The sequence below is a fragment of the Aspergillus oryzae genome, chromosome 3 (genome assembly GCF_000184455.2).
Source record: "Aspergillus oryzae RIB40 DNA, chromosome 3".
In the NCBI taxonomy this organism is placed as follows: Eukaryota; Fungi; Ascomycota; class Eurotiomycetes; order Eurotiales; family Aspergillaceae; genus Aspergillus; species Aspergillus oryzae.
Window position 1 is genome coordinate 2,440,408 of NC_036437.1, and position 21,713 is coordinate 2,462,120.

General features: G+C 48.1%; 3 protein-coding genes across 3 annotated transcripts; 2 read left to right on the plus strand and 1 right to left on the minus strand.

The window, feature by feature from the left end:
* Window positions 1–411: 411 nt before the first annotated feature.
* nut1 (putative RNA polymerase II mediator complex subunit Nut1) lies at window positions 412–3,728 on the plus strand (the record flags this gene model as incomplete). The annotated part of the gene is made up of 5 exons (XM_023235830.1): window positions 412–1,045; window positions 1,090–1,353; window positions 1,543–2,018; window positions 2,069–2,600; window positions 2,680–3,728. The coding sequence occupies 5 exons, from the start codon at window positions 412–414 to the stop codon at window positions 3,726–3,728; spliced, it is 2,955 nt and encodes a 984-aa protein (XP_023090813.1).
* Window positions 3,729–13,545: 9,817 nt separating this feature from the next.
* Window positions 13,546–17,036, plus strand: AO090023000932 (guanine nucleotide exchange factor; the record flags this gene model as incomplete). Its single annotated transcript, XM_001821372.1, has 2 exons — window positions 13,546–14,049; window positions 14,100–17,036. 2 exons carry the CDS (start codon window positions 13,546–13,548, stop codon window positions 17,034–17,036), a joined length of 3,441 nt encoding a protein of 1,146 aa, XP_001821424.1.
* A 914-nt stretch (window positions 17,037–17,950) lies between these two features.
* Window positions 17,951–20,790, minus strand: AO090023000933 (putative DNA mismatch repair protein (Mlh3); the record flags this gene model as incomplete). The annotated part of the gene is made up of 2 exons (XM_001821373.1): window positions 17,951–20,493; window positions 20,544–20,790. 2 exons carry the CDS (start codon window positions 20,788–20,790, stop codon window positions 17,951–17,953), a joined length of 2,790 nt encoding a protein of 929 aa, XP_001821425.1.
* Window positions 20,791–21,713: the final 923 nt, after the last annotated feature.

A 21,713-nucleotide genomic window follows, 5' to 3' on the forward strand; every position in this document is an offset into this window, starting at 1 on the left:
TGTGGTGATGAGCTTCAAATACTACGAGAAAATGCTTGCACCAGGTGGTGATCTATGGGCAAGTACGTTGCGGTCCCGACTTGTACTCGACAGTATGATGCTGTCAAACCAAATTGACATGATGTCAAGTGTCAAAAAGTCATTATTGTGGCTGTTTAGCGCTTTACCGCAACAAGAATGTGGTCATGTGATTGATTACATAAGGTTAGGTCACGTGGATAACGCCTTTGACGTCTCCAAACAATACCCGTGTTTTGTTGATGCTTGAAGCTTCAGTATGCGACTTGAGCAAAATGCTTGAGCATTGGCACCAGGACTGTGGAGGTGGCTATATTTATTAAACCGGCGATTTTGTGTGTCTGATATGATCCGCCTGAGGTCTGCGAGGGAAGACAAAAAATTATCGGGAACATGACGTCCTCCGAACAATGGAGGGCATTCCTCCATCAGTGTCTCATGCGTCGGATAGATGCTGCCGAGTTCAAGAATTTATCGAAAATACTATTCCGGAGATGCCCTACCGCCGAGGGTACTCTCCTTGACGTATTGCTGGAAATACGTCTAGCAACCGGAATCAAATGGGATCCGCTTCTCCCCCTTTACATAGACTGTCTCTGCAAGATGGGCAAGGTTCAGACCTCTACAGTTCTGACGTCACTTTTGAAGTACTCATCTATTCATGACAAGCCGCAGTCTCCTAGCTCTGAGACTGTTCAGAGCAAAATGGCTTTGAAGTGCTATACCTTGATGACGGATATCAGAGTTATACAGGATGCTATGCTCTCCGTCTCCACCGGTAGCACCCCAAAGTCACTTGCCGAAGCTGTCGGCATTTTCTCAGCTATTATAGACTGGATCCAGGCTGTCGTGGCCTGGCATAATAACCATATAGACCCCAGTCAACAGACAGGCGGGTTGATGAGCTCCCCGGATGCAGTTTCCTTGTTCGAGTCGCTAGGAATCCTCCTTACGGCTCTGTCCGGGACTGGAAAGGGGATCGAAGTCCTCTCTAGTGACTCCCACGAAGGTATCCAAGTCTTCTTTTGTTTGTTCATTGTGTATGTGAGCGTATGTGCTGACGTCTAGTAGCGCTCAAGGTCAAATTGGGTCAGGCTCTTTCAGCTTATCTTCCGCTTTGTATGGAAGTTTCGCTCCCGCTTCGCAATAGATTGGACAGCTTACAGAAAGGATTCAATCTGTATGGGGAGCCGCCAAACAAGTCATTACAGTCTATGATGGACAATGTGAATGTGAATGCGCTTCAATTCGAGGCCTCTGTTATGGATGGGCCTGTCATAAATTCGAGAGCTGGTCTCTACATATATATAAATGCAATGGTATTTCCCATCACAAGTATCATCGTTTGCTCCCAATGCTGACTCTCTAGCTTGTGGGTCGTCCTTTGGTCGACGACAGCATGCTACTCAACTATCTCACTAATCGATATGGAGTAGGTGATGGAATGCGCTATTCCCTTGGACCTTTATCTTTTAGCTCAATGTATCTAACATCATTAGGGACACTATGATGTGCTGGTTGAAGAGGTTATAACTGCTACATTTGATGTTCTGTCGAACGCTTTGTATCGCAACGAATCCAGTCGAACGATGTTCCTGTTCCGTTCGTTCTTGGTAAACAAGCTTCCATCATTTTTCGCAGCCATGTTGGCGGCATCAATGGTCTCACTACCAATGGAGATGTGCATAAGCCATGCTCTGAGCCGGCTGGACCCAAATACGTTCCCATCTTTCTCCCAGATGTTCGCAATGCAAGGCAGTACCGTCCTGTCTGAGGTGCGACCGGAGTTCCTATTTGCCTGTGCCTCACATAAATTGATCCCTGAGTCCAGCATTGAGCGCTTGTTAGGTGAAAATCCTATGCAAACGCCCCCTGTTGGGTATAACAAAGACGACCTCGTGTCGCAGATTAATACCAACCAGGAACGTGCAGAGCAATTGGTCAGCGAACTTGAATCCACAGAAGGCAATGCGGGCGCTATTGTCGCAGCCATTACAGAGGTATGTTTCTTGAACTTGAGTTACCGAACACATAGTTAAAACAGGTACAGGTCATGCACAACCTCTGCAACCAGAAAGAGACAATGACTTTGAAAAGTATTTGCAATTCGCTTTCCAGGCGCCCTCAGGCTCTTGATGTAATTCTCTTATTCCGTAGCGCAAAGCAGGTACTGCAACCCCTTTGCGCTTTGTTGGATTCCTGGCACTGGGACGAGGATCAGGGAGAGAGCCAGCCTGTCTACGATGAGTTCGGTAGCATTCTGCTACTTGTACTAACCTTCAAATACCGATATGATCTACGGCCATATGATCTCGGAATCACGAGCAACGACTCTTTTGTTCTGAAATTACTGGATTGCGGGTCTTCCAGCCAAAATTTGGATGATCTGAGCGAGAAGCAAAATAGAAACCTTGGTGCGTGGATTACAGCGCTTTTTATAGCTGAGGGAATCAGCGAAGAAACCATGTCATCCTGCAGCCCGCAAGAGTTTTATCTTCTTGTGACCACCTTATTCAATCAAAGCCTGACAGCGTGTGAAGCGGGGAAACTGGAGTTTGACACTCTGAAGGGAGGGTTTGAATGTAAGGCTTTTATTCTTAGTCTCCGAGGCAGCACTAACATTTATAGATCTGCTTGAGCCATTCCTGCTCCCATCACTAGTCGTCGCTTTGACCTGGCTGGGCAACCATATCTGGGAGACCGAGAGTGACCCCACAATTCCATTGAAGACGTTACAGTCTCTAGTCAATCCCAGCTCAATATCTGGAGATGCGAGAGAAATCCATAAGACGGTACTGAATATCACCGCGCGCTCGCTGGATGAGCAACTCAAGGATATCCGGTCGCGCCATCCGAACCGGGCGGATATCAAACCTATTCTGGATGTTCTTGAGCCCTGCTTGTCCTTCCAGCGGACAGGTAGTTGCCACCGGTCAGAGCTCGACAGCTGGACCACTCACTCACCTGGAGGCTTACTTGGTAGTATCCGAAGCACTTTTCAAGGGCTTGTACTTTGGAGCACAAGCCCCGGTGTGAGCATGGCTCCACATTCCTACACGCATCGGCAGCTTGTGGCTGGCATCCGAATGCTCGGTTCTGCACGCGTACTCACCGCTATTGTCGACGAGTTAAAGATGCAGACCGAAACAGGCAATGCTGACCTTGCCCTTGATATCGCAGTGACCATGATCTGCGCGCCATTAGCCGAGTCCTTTGCCATAGAACAGAGCAATTACCATCCCGTGGATCCCAACAAGGAACCTCTTCCACGATGCCCGGTTCTCACCCTTCGCGATGCGCTCAATTTGCAACATGAAAATGTACCCAAGCTATCGGAAAAGGATCCATTGCGCGCCGAGGTTATTGTACGTCTGTACCGTCGAGTAAACGCCCTGATGACACCGACGTCGCAGATGCCCAACCTGGACATGAGCAATATCATCCAGGATATGCAATTAGGGGTTGAAGATCACGGCCAGATGGACCTCGAGCCAGCAGGCGCAGGGCACGGCGTCGGAGATGATGACGCCGCTAATCTGAACCGCATGCTGGACAACGCCGCAGCGGCAGCGGCAGCCGGACTAGACAGCGGGATGGGACAGGGTATGGGTGGAGGGCTTGATACAAGCATTGACGATGTCTTGAATGCGGCCGACATGGCAGTTGGGAACCCAGAGTTCCTCGATCTCGACATGGAGGGCATGTTCTGATCAGACTACACTTGGATCCTAAAACTTGGACTGATATTCATAACAACATCATCTCGTACATATATCCCAACGCAGATTCGCTCGAACTCCTAATCCCATCAAAGACAACCTAGTGGCTCCTAGAGCTTGGTATTTAGACCCTGTATCCGTCTCGAAGGACGGCGTTGTATTAAGATTAAGATAGTATCCATTTGACGCGGGACATCTAGGCGTTGGTCTTGGGCTGTCATATCCAGTCGTATCAGCTTCCACTCAAGAGGGTTAGAGATAAGAAGGGAAGTACGAACACCCAGCTTCAAGGCCTTGCCAACGTTACCAAGCAATGACTTGGAGGCTTCCTGATAAAAGTTGTGCCCGGGGTCTTTGTGGGCATTTTTGCTGGGTACGCCGGCGGGCGCGGTGAGGGCCAGAGTGGACAGGGAAAGGACGATGGCAGCGGTGAGCTTCATTTTGGATTTAGCGTGATTAATATGATGTGTAGAGACTGGGCGGGGGGGGGGTTGACGAGGTAGAATGGTGACGAGAGTACTTTATTATACTGTGGTGGCTAGAAGGAGGGCGATGTATCTAGGGCTCTCGCTGGAATGTGAGGGATTTTAGGATACTCTTTCTTGAAGTAGAGTAATTTGGCGTTTACATTCTCTATTTGTGAGTGTAGTTTTGTATCTAGATGGGTTTATGGTGGACATAAAATATAGTTGGTAAATGTATATATATATTATGTATGTAGACTGAATATCTGATCCGATGAACAGTATACGCAATAGATGTTGCTCGACAGTCCAACACTCGGAATCATACAATGCCAATAGTACGATGATCTCAAATTCGGAGTCTGCAAGTAATTCTCGTCCTTCCGCGCAAGCTGTCAACAGGTGACAATCCCTTTGACGCGATCAGGGGCCGAAGAATGCCAGAAGTTGCACCCCCTCGCGACAGGGTCGGAAGGGCAGGGAAGGAGTTTGATTTGTGGGATATTTTTGTCGCTCGGTATCTAGGAGACTCGTTGGTTTCGACCCTGCAGAGGTATGCTTGGAATTGTTTGTTGCGTCGGGATGTATGTGGTGGTTACGCATGTCTTCACCAGCTGAACTACTGTGGTGATTCTCTTGCGGTTCAATAGTTCGCGAGCGAGTCTCAAGGGGGAGTGCAGTAGTACTTTATTTATTAATCCAATATGCTCGGGTCAAAGTAAGACAACAAGCATAATTGGGGTTGTTAAGGGATGCATAAGTCTCGATTCTGATCGATCGAGATTGATTGAATCTTCAACTACAGGAATGTCTGCAAATGCATGCTGTAGTTACGCATGAAAAAGCCGATGCATAGTACTAAGTTTCTTTTCGTGCTCCTGCCTCTACCAGGGAAAAGAACATCCGCATCAGATCCGGAGAGGGGAAAAGTACTCCGGAGGACGTACAGGGAAAGGAAAGGAAAAAAGAAAAGTGCCGAGTGTGATAGTGAGGTGCATAACCACAATCGTTCTATTTTAGTATCTGCATCGTTTTATCACACCGCACGTGAAGGGCCATACTTTCAGCCCTTTGCTGGCCCTTATTGGTCGACGCATTCAAGACTCTTTTATTTCCCCCCACAAGTAAGTCTGCAGATTCATGCCGTCTGTTTAGGTACATCCGTTTTCTGTCGTTTGGTTTGCTGACATTATTCTTTTCTTTTCTTTTCTTTTTTTGCCCCCCTGCTCGTGCCCCTGCCGAGGAATCTGCGGCTGACAGCTGTCATGCTGCATAATACCTCGTCTCTAAAGAGACCCAAAACCATCGAGTCAAACGGAATGGTTCATGTTTGCTCAGTTACACCGCTGCTTGCACATCTGGGGATGGATGCAGCTTCCCTTGCACACTCTTGTCTGGCAACGGAATATGCGGAGGGTTCTTGTTTGGGTAGGTTGATTCCGAGAGGGATTGCGTATATCCTATACTTCCAAAGTACACTTGGTTTTAAGACCACCCTTGTCATTTGTCTGGCCTTCGTTTTATTATTGTCACTTATTAATTTATTTGGAAAGTTTTTTCTTTCGCCTCATTTTGTTTTTTTTTCTCGCCCACTTGCCTAAATCTATGTACTACGGAGTATAGGAGGCGGATATAGACTTCCGATCAGCGTATGCGGTATGCACTTGTCATAGATAGGGATACATACAGATAGATCTTCAAAGTCAATAGGAGTAAACTTTAGCTGGGCGCCGGTAAAAACTAAAGAAGATAAACGAGAGAGAGAGAAAAAAAAATAAATAAAAGTAAAAATAAAAATAAAAAAATAAGCCAGAGAGGGGGTCGGGATATAGGAGAATAAAAACCCAATGCAACCGCAACGTTCCCGTCCAGCCCGGCCTAGTATGATAGTTGGAGCGCGATATAGACGGGGGGGAGCTGACTCGTCCCGCGAGCTTGATTCATTTGATTTACCTAGGTTGAATTATTATTTTTTTTTCTCGTCTAAGGCAGGTTGACGGAAGCCAACTTTTGCATGTGCTCAGGATCACAGCTCACCCCAATTAGGGGAAACGCGATCGCATTGTGATAATGTGTGACAGGATGTCATGGAACTACAGCGCCGTGAGGGGAATGCGACATCGAGAAACCCCATGTCGCTACCCTATCGTTTATACTGGGGATCGACCGTGCAAAAGTAAACGCAGAATGAGAGAGCTTATGTCGATCCAATCGGACTCTTCCCCCCTTCTTCTTCCCTATCACCGTAATTTTACTACGTAAGTGTGCTGCTGATGGGTGATCCTGGCGGGTCTCTTTCTCTTCCTTCGCTCGTGGGTGTGTCGGTGATCGGCGAGGCGATCGCGGTTTGTCGACACTACTGGTCACCTCTGTGGAAGGAAAACATATTAAATCATTCAAGGGCTGAATGCCCATCTTCGCTTATGCAGCATGACTAAGAGGAGAATCGTTAAGTACTTCGCTAACTTGCATACTATGTAGATAGTTTGGGGACCAGAAGAGCAACTTGCAGTAGTGTAGTAGGTCTAAGCAACTTGGCCCGCTAGGCGGAGGGAAAACTACAGATGCATGGAATTCGCCCTGTGGTCATCTGGGAGAAAACATGGTTCAAGTGTGACGGGGCGGAATATGCTTTCCTGAGTTTGCCATGAAACCAGAAATCAAAATTGATTGATTTTATTTTTACTTTTTTTTTTTTTTTGGCCTTCGTCTCTCCCTTTTCATGGTTGTATCGGGCAACGGGTTTCTTCAGCATGGGTTCGGTTTGACGGGTGCTCGTGCAGAATCCTCATAGGAGTTAGGGCTGTGGGTGAGCTGCACTCGAGTGGGGTGCACGAGGGCCATCTTCAAGGACATTCCTCAATCGGGTACGAGTATCATTGAATCCTGGTCTGCCGCTAGTCCCATTAGTGCAGTGATGATAAAGGAGTCGAGGGACCCACGGGGGGTTTTCTTTTGCCTGCATGTCGAGGGACTCGACCGAATCCCTCAATTTGACTAATTAGGTTAGGTGGGCGGCTATTCATTCTGTGTCGTTTCCATCTTTTGTATAATGGGGGTACGCTTCCTGGAAGGTATGTCGGAGGCAGCTTCGTATCACATGGTATTGTTAGTATGAGGGTCACTTAGCCATAGAGATATATATAGATATCAATATAGCTATGTCGACTCCATACTCGTGACGCGTAGGCCCTGGTCTAGGGTATATGACTAGATGGGGAATATTCCAGGAACAACCTAAGAACTTCCGTGGTGATAGATACATCGAGATCGAAACGTCCCGACAATACGGTGCCAGGTATAGTGCGAATCCTGTGGGTTGAATAGTGTATATTCCTTCGGGGGTCGATCCAATTGAACCATTGAAAATGGAACCGCAATATCGTAATTAGTGTCATGGTTGTATATCATCGCCTAAAGAAGGAGAACTATGGTCGCATCATCGTGGGACGGTTCAAATTGCACGGTCGCCTTCCAACGGGCTCGTCGGGAACGCCATATCGACGGGGCGGGTGGAGTGGGATGACTGAGCTCGAAACACGCCATCCATAGACATGGCATGACTGGGTCCTATGGATGGAGACGTAGGATAGGCATTCAGTATACTTGCTTTGTACCTGTAACGCTCAGTCAAATTACTATGCTGTAATTGCGATAAATTCCATCATATCGCATCCTTTTGACATGGACTGTGCCACGCGAAACCACGTGATGCACGACGTACTATCGATGATTTTGATTGATTTTTACCCCTGAGTATTTTTTGCCTTTCCATTTACCCTTTCAGAAGGTTCTGGACGAGGGTCCGTACTTCGTCCGAGGACTCGCCGTCCGCGCTGACTCGCGAATCACTTGCCAAGGCTACCGTTGAGTAACCCGTCCCGTCCCATGGATCTGCTCTGGCTACCCCTGATATCATCGTAGATGAGGTAGGGGCGTCATCCCCACGAATGCGCGCGACACGGGACGAGTTCACGAGCTCCAGGCAAAGTGATGCTATGGTGCGGGACAAAGCCATGGGAGTCAGGGACATCAGACCGGGCCTCCTCCCATGCCGTCCCCCTCTGGTTTGCTGGTGGGGTGACGCTATAGCAGCTATCACTTTTCGAGATCCAGACACCATTCGTTAGTTCCATGTCGTACAGCACCGGGCTAGCAATGGCTCGTGGGGGTGAGGTGCCAGTGGTACCGAATATGCAGTGCCATCGTCTGGTTCCTGGGGAAGAATCTCTTTCCTTGATTCAGCTGGCGCAAAGTACCCTACAGTTCACTATATAACAGCGCGCAATTTGCGCTATCTTGTGAGGTATCACACCCCCAAATTTGAGCGCGCAAGACATATGCGGTCATTGGTCGGGATCGGAAACCCGACTATTCTTCCTCTCTCCCCTTCGGTCTGGTACACTACCAGTTAGTACATAGGGAGCTCGGCGACAGGGGCAGGGGTGTTGGAATAGTCCCGCATACCACGATGAACACGTGCCCACTGCTAGTCCATCCCGGGACTATGGAAAATGACATCAAATAGCTTCCCGGGAAAAGCGGTTAGTTTGGTTGGCTAATCCTGGTCGATAATACCGGCGACACTGCGCCTTGGAGGATGAGGATGTACCTGCTGCTATCCAGTCTGGACTCAATGACAGTCGGTAGTAACGGTCGGCTGTAACTTTGTACAACCCGACTCCTTGGAATTGCTTTGTCAAAAGATGCTTCAATAATCAAGCATAGCCTTACAACCGTCGTGATCCGTCATATGCTTTTCTTTGTCAGGTTGTCATCTGCGCCTGTTGGCGTAAGCCTCAACGCCACCCCACGGTCCCGACGCCGTGGCTGGACCCAGAAATATATTCGTACGACTAGATTCCTTCGAAAGCATAGAGAAACTCTATACGTAGTTGGTTAGGGATGAGCGACACAAGTACTACGACGGATGTGTGTTCCGCAAGCGACTCTACCTATTTTTCTTTGCTTTTCTTTTCTTTTCTTTCTTTCTTTCTTTCTTTTTTTTTTTTTTTTGCTCTTTGTTCTCGTCTAGCAGTCGAATTTCTTTGCCGTGGTAGTATTGATCTAAACCTTATCGGTCGCGGAGGAGAACAAGCGGCATGGATGAAGCTGTAGGTGGATGAAAAAGGAAACTGTCGTTCCAGATTACCGTGTCTCGGATATGCGATATCATATTATTGAGCGACGATCAGATCCAAGAACCAAGTGGACGGGTTCATATTTATGATGTATAATACGGTCGCTCGCGTATCTTTCGTGCATGATATGTGCATAAATGCTGTGTTTATCGTGCGTCGAGTGAATCACGACATAAATTCAATTCTTTGCCTCAGCCTGAAGGGAAGAGAAAGGAAACAACAATAATTATAAGCATAATCCTTGTGTAACTACCCCGGTTTTGTTTGTAATGGAAACCAGTGAGTAGGCAAAAAAAGCACCTCGTCGGCAAAGAACACCACAACTCCCAAGTCCGATTCACTACTTGCTGTAGTTCTACACAATGTGTCTACTAAGTAATCCAATATGTCTCTCGACTAGACCATCCCATATTTATCGGAACCCGAAGGAATAGCCGAACAGCAGTGGTACATCTTCCAGTGACCCGAATGAAAATGGTCTCCACATCATCTCCATCCAGGGTAAAGCCTATTTTATGCAGCTGCCCTTGCGTCAAATCAAAACAGTGTATAATGCTGTTATTGATGGCTGAGTAATGATGCATTGACCCGAAATGGAAACGTCTGGAGCCTAGTAAGTTGTGAGGTACGGAAAGTACATACCTCATTTTTCAGTCGCCTAGGTTGTCTGTACAATACTACGTCGGCAACAATTTTCATGCACCATCTGCCGAGCATCTCGCATAGACTTTTAAGATAGACCTTCTTCAGGTACAGTGGGCTGTGCGGTCCAGTTGAAAAGAGGTCGTGCTATCATGGTCCGCGGGCTGGTTTGTGGGCTATTTAAGCTTCCTGGGACTTGGGGATAAGCGTTGGTGCACGGATTGCCTTGTTGCATGCATGTATGTAATTGTAGCTAGGCAGTATCACAATGTGTATGGACTATGGAGAGATAAGTGCCTGGGTCAATAGAGGGCACATGCTTTCCAGGTGGGTTAGATGGGATCACTGCGCTCCGAACTGCCTGTAGATTCAATTGAATGGATGATCCTGATAACAGTCTACTTTTAGGCAAGGTGGGATGGGGCTATTGCAGATGAGTCCAAGCCGGAATTACCCCCCACCCAGAGCTTCAACTGATCATTTGTTTACCCTATTTTCTAGCTAAAGTCATGAGAAAGATATGCCGAGGAGAGAGAAAAAAAGGAAAAAGACTTGGGTCTGGAATCCCCGCGGCCTCAGGCTGTCAACAGCTGACTACTCCTTCGGTCTTAGTCTGTCGGCGCTCGAGCTCTTTAGTCTTGGAGACCGTCGCCTGGTGGACCGCAGCTAGGCCGTGATGCGTCCCATCCTTTGCTGCCCGTTCTCCCGTGACAGTCGACAGGTCGAATTGAGACCTTGGGACTTTTGTCGGAGGCGAGGCTTCTATTTTTGATCGTTGGTTAATATCGCTCCGGCCACTGGTGACGAAGTCCTGTGATTTTGGGGTATGCTCCACCCGGACTAGATTCAAATCGAAGGACAAGTTCGAAAAGGGAGGGCAAATTTGTCAGAGACATTGCCATCTTCTTAATTGCCATCCGATTCCTAAGTATAACAACCACAACACCAGCCCTGGATGAGTAGTTTCGCTGTTCCATAATTAATCCTAAGCAATGAAGGTTCTGTCAACCATGGGACAGGCTTCTGCGTTGTCGATCCTTTCTCAACTTTTTGCCTTTTTGTTGTGGGTTTTCCTTGTTTCTTCCTCTTTTTTTTTTTTAGCCGTAAAATTTAGTGTCTTAAGCTACCCTTGTTATATGTATGCCTAGCACTAAAAGAGTTTTATTCCTATTTTTTTCATTTGTTTGCAATCAATGTGAGGGGAACAGGAACAGTTGCTTTGCCACCAGTCTTTTAGTGCCTTGGCTGGCCAATGGTCCATCGTTGACGAGGTAAAAGAAAAAAGGAATGGACTCGAACCCTTGTTATGTCTATGCAAGTCTTTGCACACTGTCCATACCGGTGGAACTGCGCAGGGACATTCATGTCTTACTCTCTTTCTAGATTTATCTTTGATTCCTTGAGCATTACGATTAGATAAACATTTGTTATGACGATAAACAAAGATATGCATTTTTCTCTGTGTGCTGAGAGTAGTGCGATGTGATTCCATTGACTCACGGGCATATATGCCATCAAAGGTACCGGCAATAAGGGGCTGTCACAGTCTAGTGGGAAGTCTTGGGCCGTTTTTAATCTGGCATATATTAATCGCGGAACACTAACGATGTTTGGTGTGGAAGGGAAGGATTTTAGAAAATTAATAAATAAATGACAGATTAATTAATTTCTTAATTAAAAGGAAGGCAAAAAAAGCAAAGAAAAGAAAAAGAAACGATCCCACCTGCGTCCGCCATACTTCAGTCATTCATTGCTAAGAAACGCCTCTGTGATGAAAAGGAAGATCATGAACGGTTTGGGCGTCGACTAACGGGTTTAGTTGCGTTGGACTTGGGACTTTTGGTCCCCTCGGAAAAAGGATCATTCCATTGATTGATTTTCCCCGTGATCTGACGATTGTACGGAGTACATTCTTTTCTTTTTTCTTATTTGATTTGATCTTTTTACTGTTTTCTACTTATGGCAACGAGATGAAGTGATTCGAGACATTATAATATATGGATACCGGAATTTATTCATGCGAATCAATCATATTAATATCATACTGGTATTATTATTTCATATTTATGTATTTTATTTTCTTTTAAATAATAGATCATTATTGTTAGAACCAAGTTATCAGTCAACACACGGATCACCTGCTCCCCGACCAGTCAGGGATGGGCAGAACTGACTTTGTTAGTGTGGGAAGTTTAGTTTTCACGCCTAAGCTGCGTCTGGTAATCTGCCCTCTTCCATATACTCCACCGGGAGAACCGGTGGATAATCACCCACCCAACGACCCAAACTAGGAGTTAACTGATGATCCTGAAAAGTGAACCTGGAGAAAAAAAAACAAAAAAAAAAAAAAAACGAGTACTGTACTTTTTATTATGTGCTGCTGGGTCCTTGTCCCGCTCCCCTCCGCCATCGTTCTTTATCGCAGCTCCATCCCCGACTTTATACTTCTCTTCCTGTCTTCCGACTATACTCCCTCCTTTGGATTCTTTCCTTTCTTTCTCTTTCAATCCCTCTTCTCTCTCTTTCCCTTCGGTGGATCACCGCTGGCTTTTCGATCGTTACTTGCTGCTGGTGGCAATCCAATTGATTAATCTCGCGACTCCTACCACGAGACGATAACGCTCATTCCTCCTTTCTTGGGTCGTGTTTGGAACCTCCGCCCACCCCCCCGTCGCCCTTGCGTATCTTCGCCACGAACAACCAGCTTAACTTTACACCCCCGCGTTCGCTGTATGCTCGAAGAGGATCATTTCCCTCCTACTTTCGTCATTATCGGCCTGTAATCTCGTCGATCGCTCTCCTCTCGATTTTCTAGGCTCCAGCTTCGGGATCCGCATCGTGGTCCTTGCCGCAACCCCAACCCAGTTTCCTCGAGGAGGCAGGATTCCCCTCTGTCTGGATCAGCGCAATCTAGTTCCTGCCCTGCTTCGATTTACGGCGCTCTTATTGTTCCCTTTTTCTCCTAGCCTTCTTCTAAAATCCCCGTGCTCGTGCTCGTCAACCATCCTTCGCGCCCTCGTTTTGATCCTGGATTAGGAACGTGTTCTGCGATCAAGGAACACCGACGACCGACGACTATAGACGGAGGGTCGACACTCCGTCATCTGTTTTCTGCATACGTGTTGAGAGGTACGTCCTGGTTACCCGGTCACCCTTCCCCAGCATTCCCGCCATTCCTCCCCTCCCCAAGTACTGCATTCCCGTGGTGATGTACCAAACCCTTCCAACAACACCTACCTAAACAATACTCCCAGCCCTCCTACGAACTGGGTGCCCTAGATGTTGACCATGAGTATCGTCATCTACAGATTTGGATAGACTCCTATTTTCAATCCTTGATTACGCTAATACATCACCGCCGCTGTACAATCTCCTTGTGTCGCCACAATTAACTTTCTTCCCCTTGATAGCAACTACACTCGATTCCTCTGAATTCCGTATCGCGTCGCTGAGGATGTTCATTGAATCTTCTCTTTCATAATCTGCGGTCAGCGACCCTGCGTCCGGCTAGACCAACTGGAAGGAAACCATATCCAGAACCCGAATTCGAACTAGAAAGATATGGAACCAATGAAGCCACACATTGCGCCACTGAAGATCGAAAAGGGAAACTCCAACTTCTACTCCAACCGCTTCTACTGTACGCAGCATCATCAAATGACACCTCCTTTAACGCCATCCAACACCAAGAAAGACGACAGCATGGAAGAGACGGAAACTCCGCGAGCCGTCTTCCATAACTACTTGCGTGCCTTCTACCCGTTTCATCCATCCGGAGACGTATCGCCCGCTACCATCACACTACCATTGGATCAGGGGGACATCATATTAGTGCACTCGGTTCACACAAATGGATGGGCAGATGGCACATTATTAGATACCGGTGCTCGGGGCTGGCTACCCACTAACTATTGCGAAGCCTACGATCAGTTACCAATGCGTCCGCTCCTGAAAGCGTTGACCGACTTCTGGGACATCATCCAAGGAGGATGCGGCTTCCCTCTACGTGAATTTTGCAACCAGGACACCGTAAAAGGCCTGATTGCTGGTGTACGCTTTCTACTGGTAAGTACTGACACCGGGAGAACGACAGTGGGATAGCTGACATGTCCAAGGAAAAATCCGAGTGTCTTACTCGCGACTCCGTTCTGGTAAGAAGCCACGACGGTTTGCGTCGGAACCGCAAAGCTTTGCTTGCAGATCTCTCTTCCCTTGTCCGGACGACGAAGAGATGCCAGGAAATGCCCAGTAGCACCAATGACACAGAACATGAGGTGTGTATGATGGATGAAATGCTTCTGAAGGCATTCCGAATTGTGACTCGCGGTGTTCGTTTCCTCGATATATGGACTGAGGAAGTGGGCCTGAGCCGGACCATCGCCGAGCTCGGCCAGGCAACACACTTTGACATCCTTCCAACGCCCATGTCTGAGACATTCCCATCGGAGGCTGATACAGAGCGGGGTGAATCCCGACTGCTAAATCGTAGCCGATTGGACATGAGTCGTGCGTCTAACCGAACGGACACGATAGAGTCTCAGTCCCATCGCCCCGTGTCCGTGTCCACCAAGCGGATCTCTCACCGAGTGTCGTGCTCAGCGCCTGCTGCGGCCTCCCGAAACCCGAACCTGGCTTCAGAAAGGCTGAACACTACATACGATGCATTTCTGGGAGTCCTGGGCTCGTTCATTGGTCTCCATTTACAATCACGTCCCTCAACAGAGCTAGTAGTTACCACGGAACAGGCGGTGCGGTCATGCCGAGGTCTGCTGACTGTGGTCGAGGCGGTATGTGAGCATGATCCACAGGGATGTGGGCTCCTGGAGCAAGCTCGGGACACTATGTACGATCGACTTTCAGAGCTCGTCTATGCCGCCCGGGATGCCTTCCGACCCGCTCATTCCGCAGATGACGAGCTTATCTTCATGCCAGATGAAGGCAAGCGTCTCGTTGACGCTGCAACTGACTGTGTCAGAGGGGCGGGAAACTGCTTGGCGAAGGCTCGCTGGATGCTGGAGCAGAGTGGCGATTTCGAACTTGAAGCGTTGACCCAGGACTCCAGCACCGTTCACGACATTCAGACCACACCTATTCCACAGCGGACCGGAAGCCTGGCAGGCGACCAGAAAGAAGTATCCTTGCGCCTCCCTCCTCCTCCGCTTGAAATTCCTGTGAAGAAGAACCTCCGCGATTCCACCTCTACTCCGGGCCTTACCGAGGCTGCCACCCCTTCCTCCTTCAATTCACGTGCATTGGTTACTCCAACCACTGATAACACCGATCAACCCACAGCTATGCTGTCCACTAGTCTAGACAAAATGTCCACCTCATTGATGCAGGACGCTCATGTGGCAGATAGCATCCAGTGTCGCGACAGTCACCCGACATCTGAAGTCAGTGAGTCCTTCGGCCGCGGCATCACCAGCACCGGGAGCAGCTTCACATACAACAGTCATCTCCGTGACTCCGAAATGAGCGGGGTCTCCCAGACATCCACCCGGGCCACCTCTCCGGACATTTGCAACAGCTACCAAGCTCCATCGCTGCATGGCAGTATCAGCCACTCGACTTTGGCCGAGGAGAATGAAGAGACGGAGGCAAACATTTTGGAGAAGACCTTCGCTCATGAATTGATTTTCAAAGATGGCCAAGTCATGGGTGGAAGTCTTCGGGCCTTGGTGGAGAAGCTCACAGCCCATGGGTCGACCCCAGATGCCATGTTCGTCTCCGCCTTCTACCTCACCTTCCGTCTCTTTGCAACTCCAATGGAGTTTGCCGAAACCCTTGTCGACCGGTTTATCTACATCGGCGATACGCCCCACGCTGCAGGTCCCGTTCGCCTTCGTGTCTACAACGTGTTCAAGGGATGGCTCGAGTCTCACTGGCGCCATGACTGCGACAACGTAGCACTGGACTTTATAATGAACTTTGCCAATACGACCTTGATGCAGAACCTGCCTTCTGCAGGAAAGCGCCTGGCAGAGCTCGCGGAAAAAGTCTCGGCAGTCCATGGTCCAGTGGTGCCCCGGTTGGTGTCTTCTATGGGAAAGACCAATACCGCGACTGCGCAATACGTACACCCGGATGCTCCGTTGCCACCCCCCATCCTTGGAAAGAAGGAAAATAATCTCCTTAGACAGTGGAAGCACGGCGAGGGTAGCCTCAGCATTCTGGACTTTGATCCAATGGAACTCGCGCGGCAATTTACTATCAAGGAGTCCCGCATCTTTTGCTCTATCCTCCCCGAGGAGCTTTTGGCAACAGAGTGGATGAAGAAATCAGCATCGTTGGCTGTCAATGTCCGTGCAATGTCTACACTGTCCACGGATCTAGCGCATCTGGTGGCTGATTCCATCCTCCAGCTGGAGGAGCCCAAAAAGCGAGCGGCTACCATCAAACACTGGGTGAAGATTGCCAACAAGTGTCTGGAGCTTGACAACTACGACACGCTGATGGCTATTATCTGCTCACTGAACTCGTCAATGATCTCTCGCCTCAAGCGGACATGGGAAATTGTATCCCAAAAGACCAAGACAACGCTTGAGTCTCTGCGGGGCATCGTTGATGTATCGCGCAATTACGCGGTTTTAAGACAACGACTCCAGAACCGCATACCCCCTTGTTTACCTTTTGTCGGTACATACTTGACTGACCTGACATTCGTTGATCACGGCAATCAGCCGTTGCGCAGCCTGCCTACCGAGGACGGTGAGATGGCAGTGATCAACTTTGACAAACATATGAAGACGGCCAAGATCATCAGTGAACTGCAAAGGTTTCAAATCCCATACCGATTGACTGAAGTACCGGAGTTGCAAGCCTGGATGCAGAACGAGTTGATCCGGGTACGGTCGAGCGGCGAGAAGAGTATGCAAACATTCTATCGCCGGTCGTTGGTGCTGGAGCCGCGTGACCCACCCCAAACTCCACGCTCGATTCCTCCTCAACCTGAGTCGAGCGCATCGTCTATCCTGGAGAATGCCAAGGATAAATTCGACTTCCTGTCTTGGACACATCCGTCAAAGGCCAAGTCGGTAGCCACTAACGGTTGAAACGTCTGCATTGGTGATATGTGGCCACTATTATGATTTACGACAGTTACATTCTTCGATCATGTCTTACGGTGTTATATCATTCTATCATTATTGTTACCTTGCTCTTTGTCCAATTGTTTTGTGGATATCCATTTCCTTTCGGGGCGGCACTCGTGTTATTCTATTCGTTGTTCATTATAAAAGCGATGGGTCAGGATACGCTAGATGGAGTCAAGCGGATTCTAAAAGGGTGAATTGGGATTTTACCTGGGAGAAAAGGGAAAGAAAAAAGAAGACAAAACACAAACTGGGTTTTCACATACAGGATATTATACAAGCCTCACGGCTGGCTGTTGGGACATATAAACAGTGGGAGAAACACTCCCTGTTCTTTTCCTTTCTTCACCCTGAGTTGGATTTGGGTACATTGGGTGATCTCTTGACTTGTCGCAAGGAACTGTGTTATTAAGTATTTATTTTTGGATCGACTGAACCGGCTGCATTGGATACGATTGGGATTGGATGGGACAGGAGCAGGACCGGACTGGAATGGGTTCATTTGGGTGGATTACATGTACCGTACTTTTGTTTATACAATTTTCTGACAATAATCCTAATATTGTCTATCTTGATGACATTCTTTCCATCCTTGATCACCTCTGTACTGTAGACCCTAAGACCTGCGAGGCATGTGCCAGTCAGTAGAATGAAGCTTAACAGTAACGTCCAGTTGTTTCGATTGCTCCCTACTTCGAGCCGAGGTCGAGCAATGTCTAATAGCTGGTTAACTACCTGAGTCCTGGGGGTGCAAAGCCTACACGTATTCGGCTTTTGCAGTGTATCTGTTTGCGTCGTGGCAGGTTCGTTTCTCCGGGACTATCTAGTTGTAAGATGCATCGTGCGCTAGATCATTGACTGCTAAACAATATGGATCAGGTTAAGGGAGATGCAATCTTGTCCCTCCAGGTTTTGAACACTTCAGCAAAGTCAGACTGCTCTTCTTCTCCGCTCGTGTACTCAGCTCCTGGATGAACCATTGTCAACGTATCCGTCATGTCAAGTAACGGGATCATTGATGGCCGTCCATGTGCACATTGGAACGGAAAGACGCATCGTGCGAGGTTTTCGACAAGGCTTTGACATTCCCCAATCGTCAGCTCATCGTTAAACATGATGGCGGTCCGACAGGCCCGTGAGTTCAACAGCTCAATGATTCCCTGGGGGCAAATATCAAGTTGTTCCGCCCAGCGGTCCTGCTCCAAAACTGATACCCTGTTCTCAGGTCCCCTGCCGTTTTCCTCGCGTCTCCAAATCTCCCCCCGAATTAGATTTGTAACCAATTCTGGCTCGAGCCTGCAGCGCTCGGCGATAAGCATGGGGAGTGTATGCACAAAAATGTATGCAGATTTGTCTGCTGGCCCCTGTTCAACGGTGTACTCAACACCCCAAAACTCAAAAAACTGTTTATATCTTCCAAAAACATATGCCTCGGTAACCGGTATCTCAAAAATAATAGGTTCCAATGTGACCGTCTGTACCTGCCTAGAGCCTTCTACTGGTGGTGTGAAGTACTCTTCGAATAATCTCTCCACCCGGCATCGCTCATCAGCAGCATGCTGATCGATAAGAACCAGGATTGAATCAGGACCATTGCTATAATCACTCGCTGCCGTAGATCTTATCTTAGCTAGGATGAACTTATGGTCAACCTGTGCGATTATCTCTGCCGTTTTCAGATCCTGTCTTCGCAGTTTGCCCCGTACATTTGGCAATCCCAAACTCTCAGACCCGCAAACGTCCGTTGAAACATCGCCAACCATTCGTGCTTTAGTGCCATATCTCGTTCCGATCACATCGAGAGATTTCTCAGATCGGCTGAAAACAGGGTTGTCCCATTCGTCCATCATTTTCTCAACCCATAAGTTCCGTGTCCTGCTCAAAATTGCCGACCTCGGCCTTGTTATACTATCATATGCTCGCATCGTCTGGAGTGATCCTGTTGATCTAGGCCTTTGAACGGCATCCATGGGTGATCTAGCACCCACTGACTGGCCTGTTCGGGAGTTGACCAGATGACTCGTTCCAGTATAGGGATCGGTCCAAGAAATGGCAATATCACTTCCCGATCCATTCTCAATTCCAGGCGCCATAGAACCAGTGTACGTGGATAATACTTCTGACTCCTCAGGCGCCCTACCATTGTCTCTTTCTGGCCGATATGGCAGGTTGCCCTGGGCTGAGCCCCGCTCAATGCCCTGGGCCTCCTCTGGCGAGGTTGATTTGACTTTTAATCTCGCAGAGCGGGCGTTGTCAAATTCCTGGGCACTTTTGATTCTTGACCACTCTCCAAAGCTTTGACTGACATTTGGTGCAGACCTTTGGAAGTTCGGAAGTTTCAGTTGATCGCACAGGGCTTCCTCACTGTTAAACACTTGACCTGGACGATTTGGTGCACGATCAGATCTGCTTGTGGGCGCTCCAACCGTCTGTTTTTCCGTCTTCTGTCTCCTTTTCCCAGTGCGCGGGCGTAAATTATGCTGTTTCAAGAATTCTTGTATCATTGCTGCAAGTACATCCATAATGCGCTGGACAGATTTATCCGACTCAGGCAAATCATGGCCCTCATTGTTGATTTTGTGTGACTCATTAGTATCTATGCGTATATAGAACATAGGCCACTTGTTGACAGTCTTGGTCATAGGTTTCATATTTGAACTGCCGTAACGGTCAGGATGCTCCGCTGAGCTTGTCCCTCGAGCGGATATAGATGGAGTGATACTCGTGGTACCGAAATCAGACAGAGAAAATAAGCGATTTACTTCGGCATAGAATAAGCTGACACTGCTTTTGGGGAAAACTGGATCCATTCCCAAGGAGATAAATTGTATTTTCTTTGTAGGGTGTGGCACAAGGGATATAGCAGCATGAACAGAGAAACCGGGCACGTTAGCTGAAACAGCATCCCAGCTGTGAACGTTCTGAAATTCAATTAGCCCTGCCTGCGCAAAGATTGATACTATGCGCTGGAGGTCCAGTTCACCATCGGTTCGGCGATTCTGAGTTCGGGAACGGATGATGATCCTCTTATCTTTAGAAGCTTCAATGATGACCAACTTTGTCAAGTTATCGTTCGCAATCATTAACGAAACTAAGAGCTGTCGTAGTTCATCCCATTGCCGATCCAGCTCATCGTGCCTTTGCAAGGCCAAGGCGCGATTTTTCACTCGCACAGGCATGTTCCCAAACAAATCATTGACCGTAACGCTAGTTCCATGATTACCGAGCCCGAGCTCCTGTTGGACTGGAGCTGGTATCAGTCGTGCGACTGGAGTTGAATGGTGAAGCATGATGGTATTTGCGTTGGAGTGGCGAACATGGTGCGAAGTGATGGTCAGCAGCGACAGTGCAGCCAACGAGGCTAGAAACAGCCCCTTCTGGCCATATACGCCAGTGTCAGTATGGTATTTTGACGTATCTACCAGTGAGTAAGCGAAAATCTATCTACTCGACGCACATTCAACTTACGATGCGCCTTCCCTAAGCCTCCGTCTGGCTTGAACTCCGTTGGTTGAATTCCATCACCATTGTCATCCACCTTACATCCCCCACGTTGGAAGTCTACCATCACAGAAACTGTGTGGGCATTTGCGTCCAGCGCGTTCTTCACTAGTTCGACGATCACCCCATTTAGGTGCGTGATGGATGTGGAAGATTTGAGCTTCGCTACCACTTCGGGCGGCAGGGGCTCAATCCTGCGACTGTTCCCAGACATCGCAAATGGTCAAAATCAAAGGTACATGGTTTACAGAAGGTGATTGCCGCCACATATTGCCATTCCGGGGTTCAAGTTACCTCCATGGCACAAGAAAGTATGTTAGGAAAAGGAAAGAATGAGAGGCGGAGTTGCTACCATATTAGAATGACGGTGTTCGTTCCCCACGCTCTGGCTAAAATATCATAATTTTTAGCGCTGCCGGCTCCCCGCCGTGACCATGGTCCAATGGTAGGGCGGATATCTACATCACTACTAATCATCTCGGTCTATCCAAAATATCCTACGATAGTTCTGATACTTTCTTCTGCTTTAGTTTTATTTCATTTTTAATTATTTTTTACTGATTACCAACCAGGAGGAGGAGGTAGATATGCAATAACCCAAGCGACTTAATGAACTTTACTTCTGCGGAAGGGTAACCCAGCAAATAGGGAACTAAGTATGATTAGAACTTCGCGTTGCCTGGAGATTAGTCGGAGTATCTGCACAACCCAAAGTCCAGAGTTTACTCCGTAGTGACGAAAGGGATGGTGTAAGATACGCGCAATCCTTGCAGTAGCCAAGCCTCTTAAGCTTCAAGATGGCCATGAATAGCAACATTTGACGCACTGCGATCGGCCACTACTAGGTGTCTAGTGAGAAGGCTGGTACATACAATCCGTGGTTGGAAAAGATAATCAAAGGCTTTGTTTGACTTTTGGGCCGCCGATGAGGCGGGGATCACGTGCGGCCAACCCCGGCGTCTCCTGCTGAACTCCTGAGGCAAAGGCAACAACCCAACATCTTTCTGACTTTCCAACTTCTCTCTGGTACGATAACGACTCCTGCTACCAGACTTTGTTTGTGTCGCTACGCTTTTAGCTTGAGCTTTAATTACAAATCTTGGTACTGCGTCTTCGTCCATCTCGTATTCCCCGATC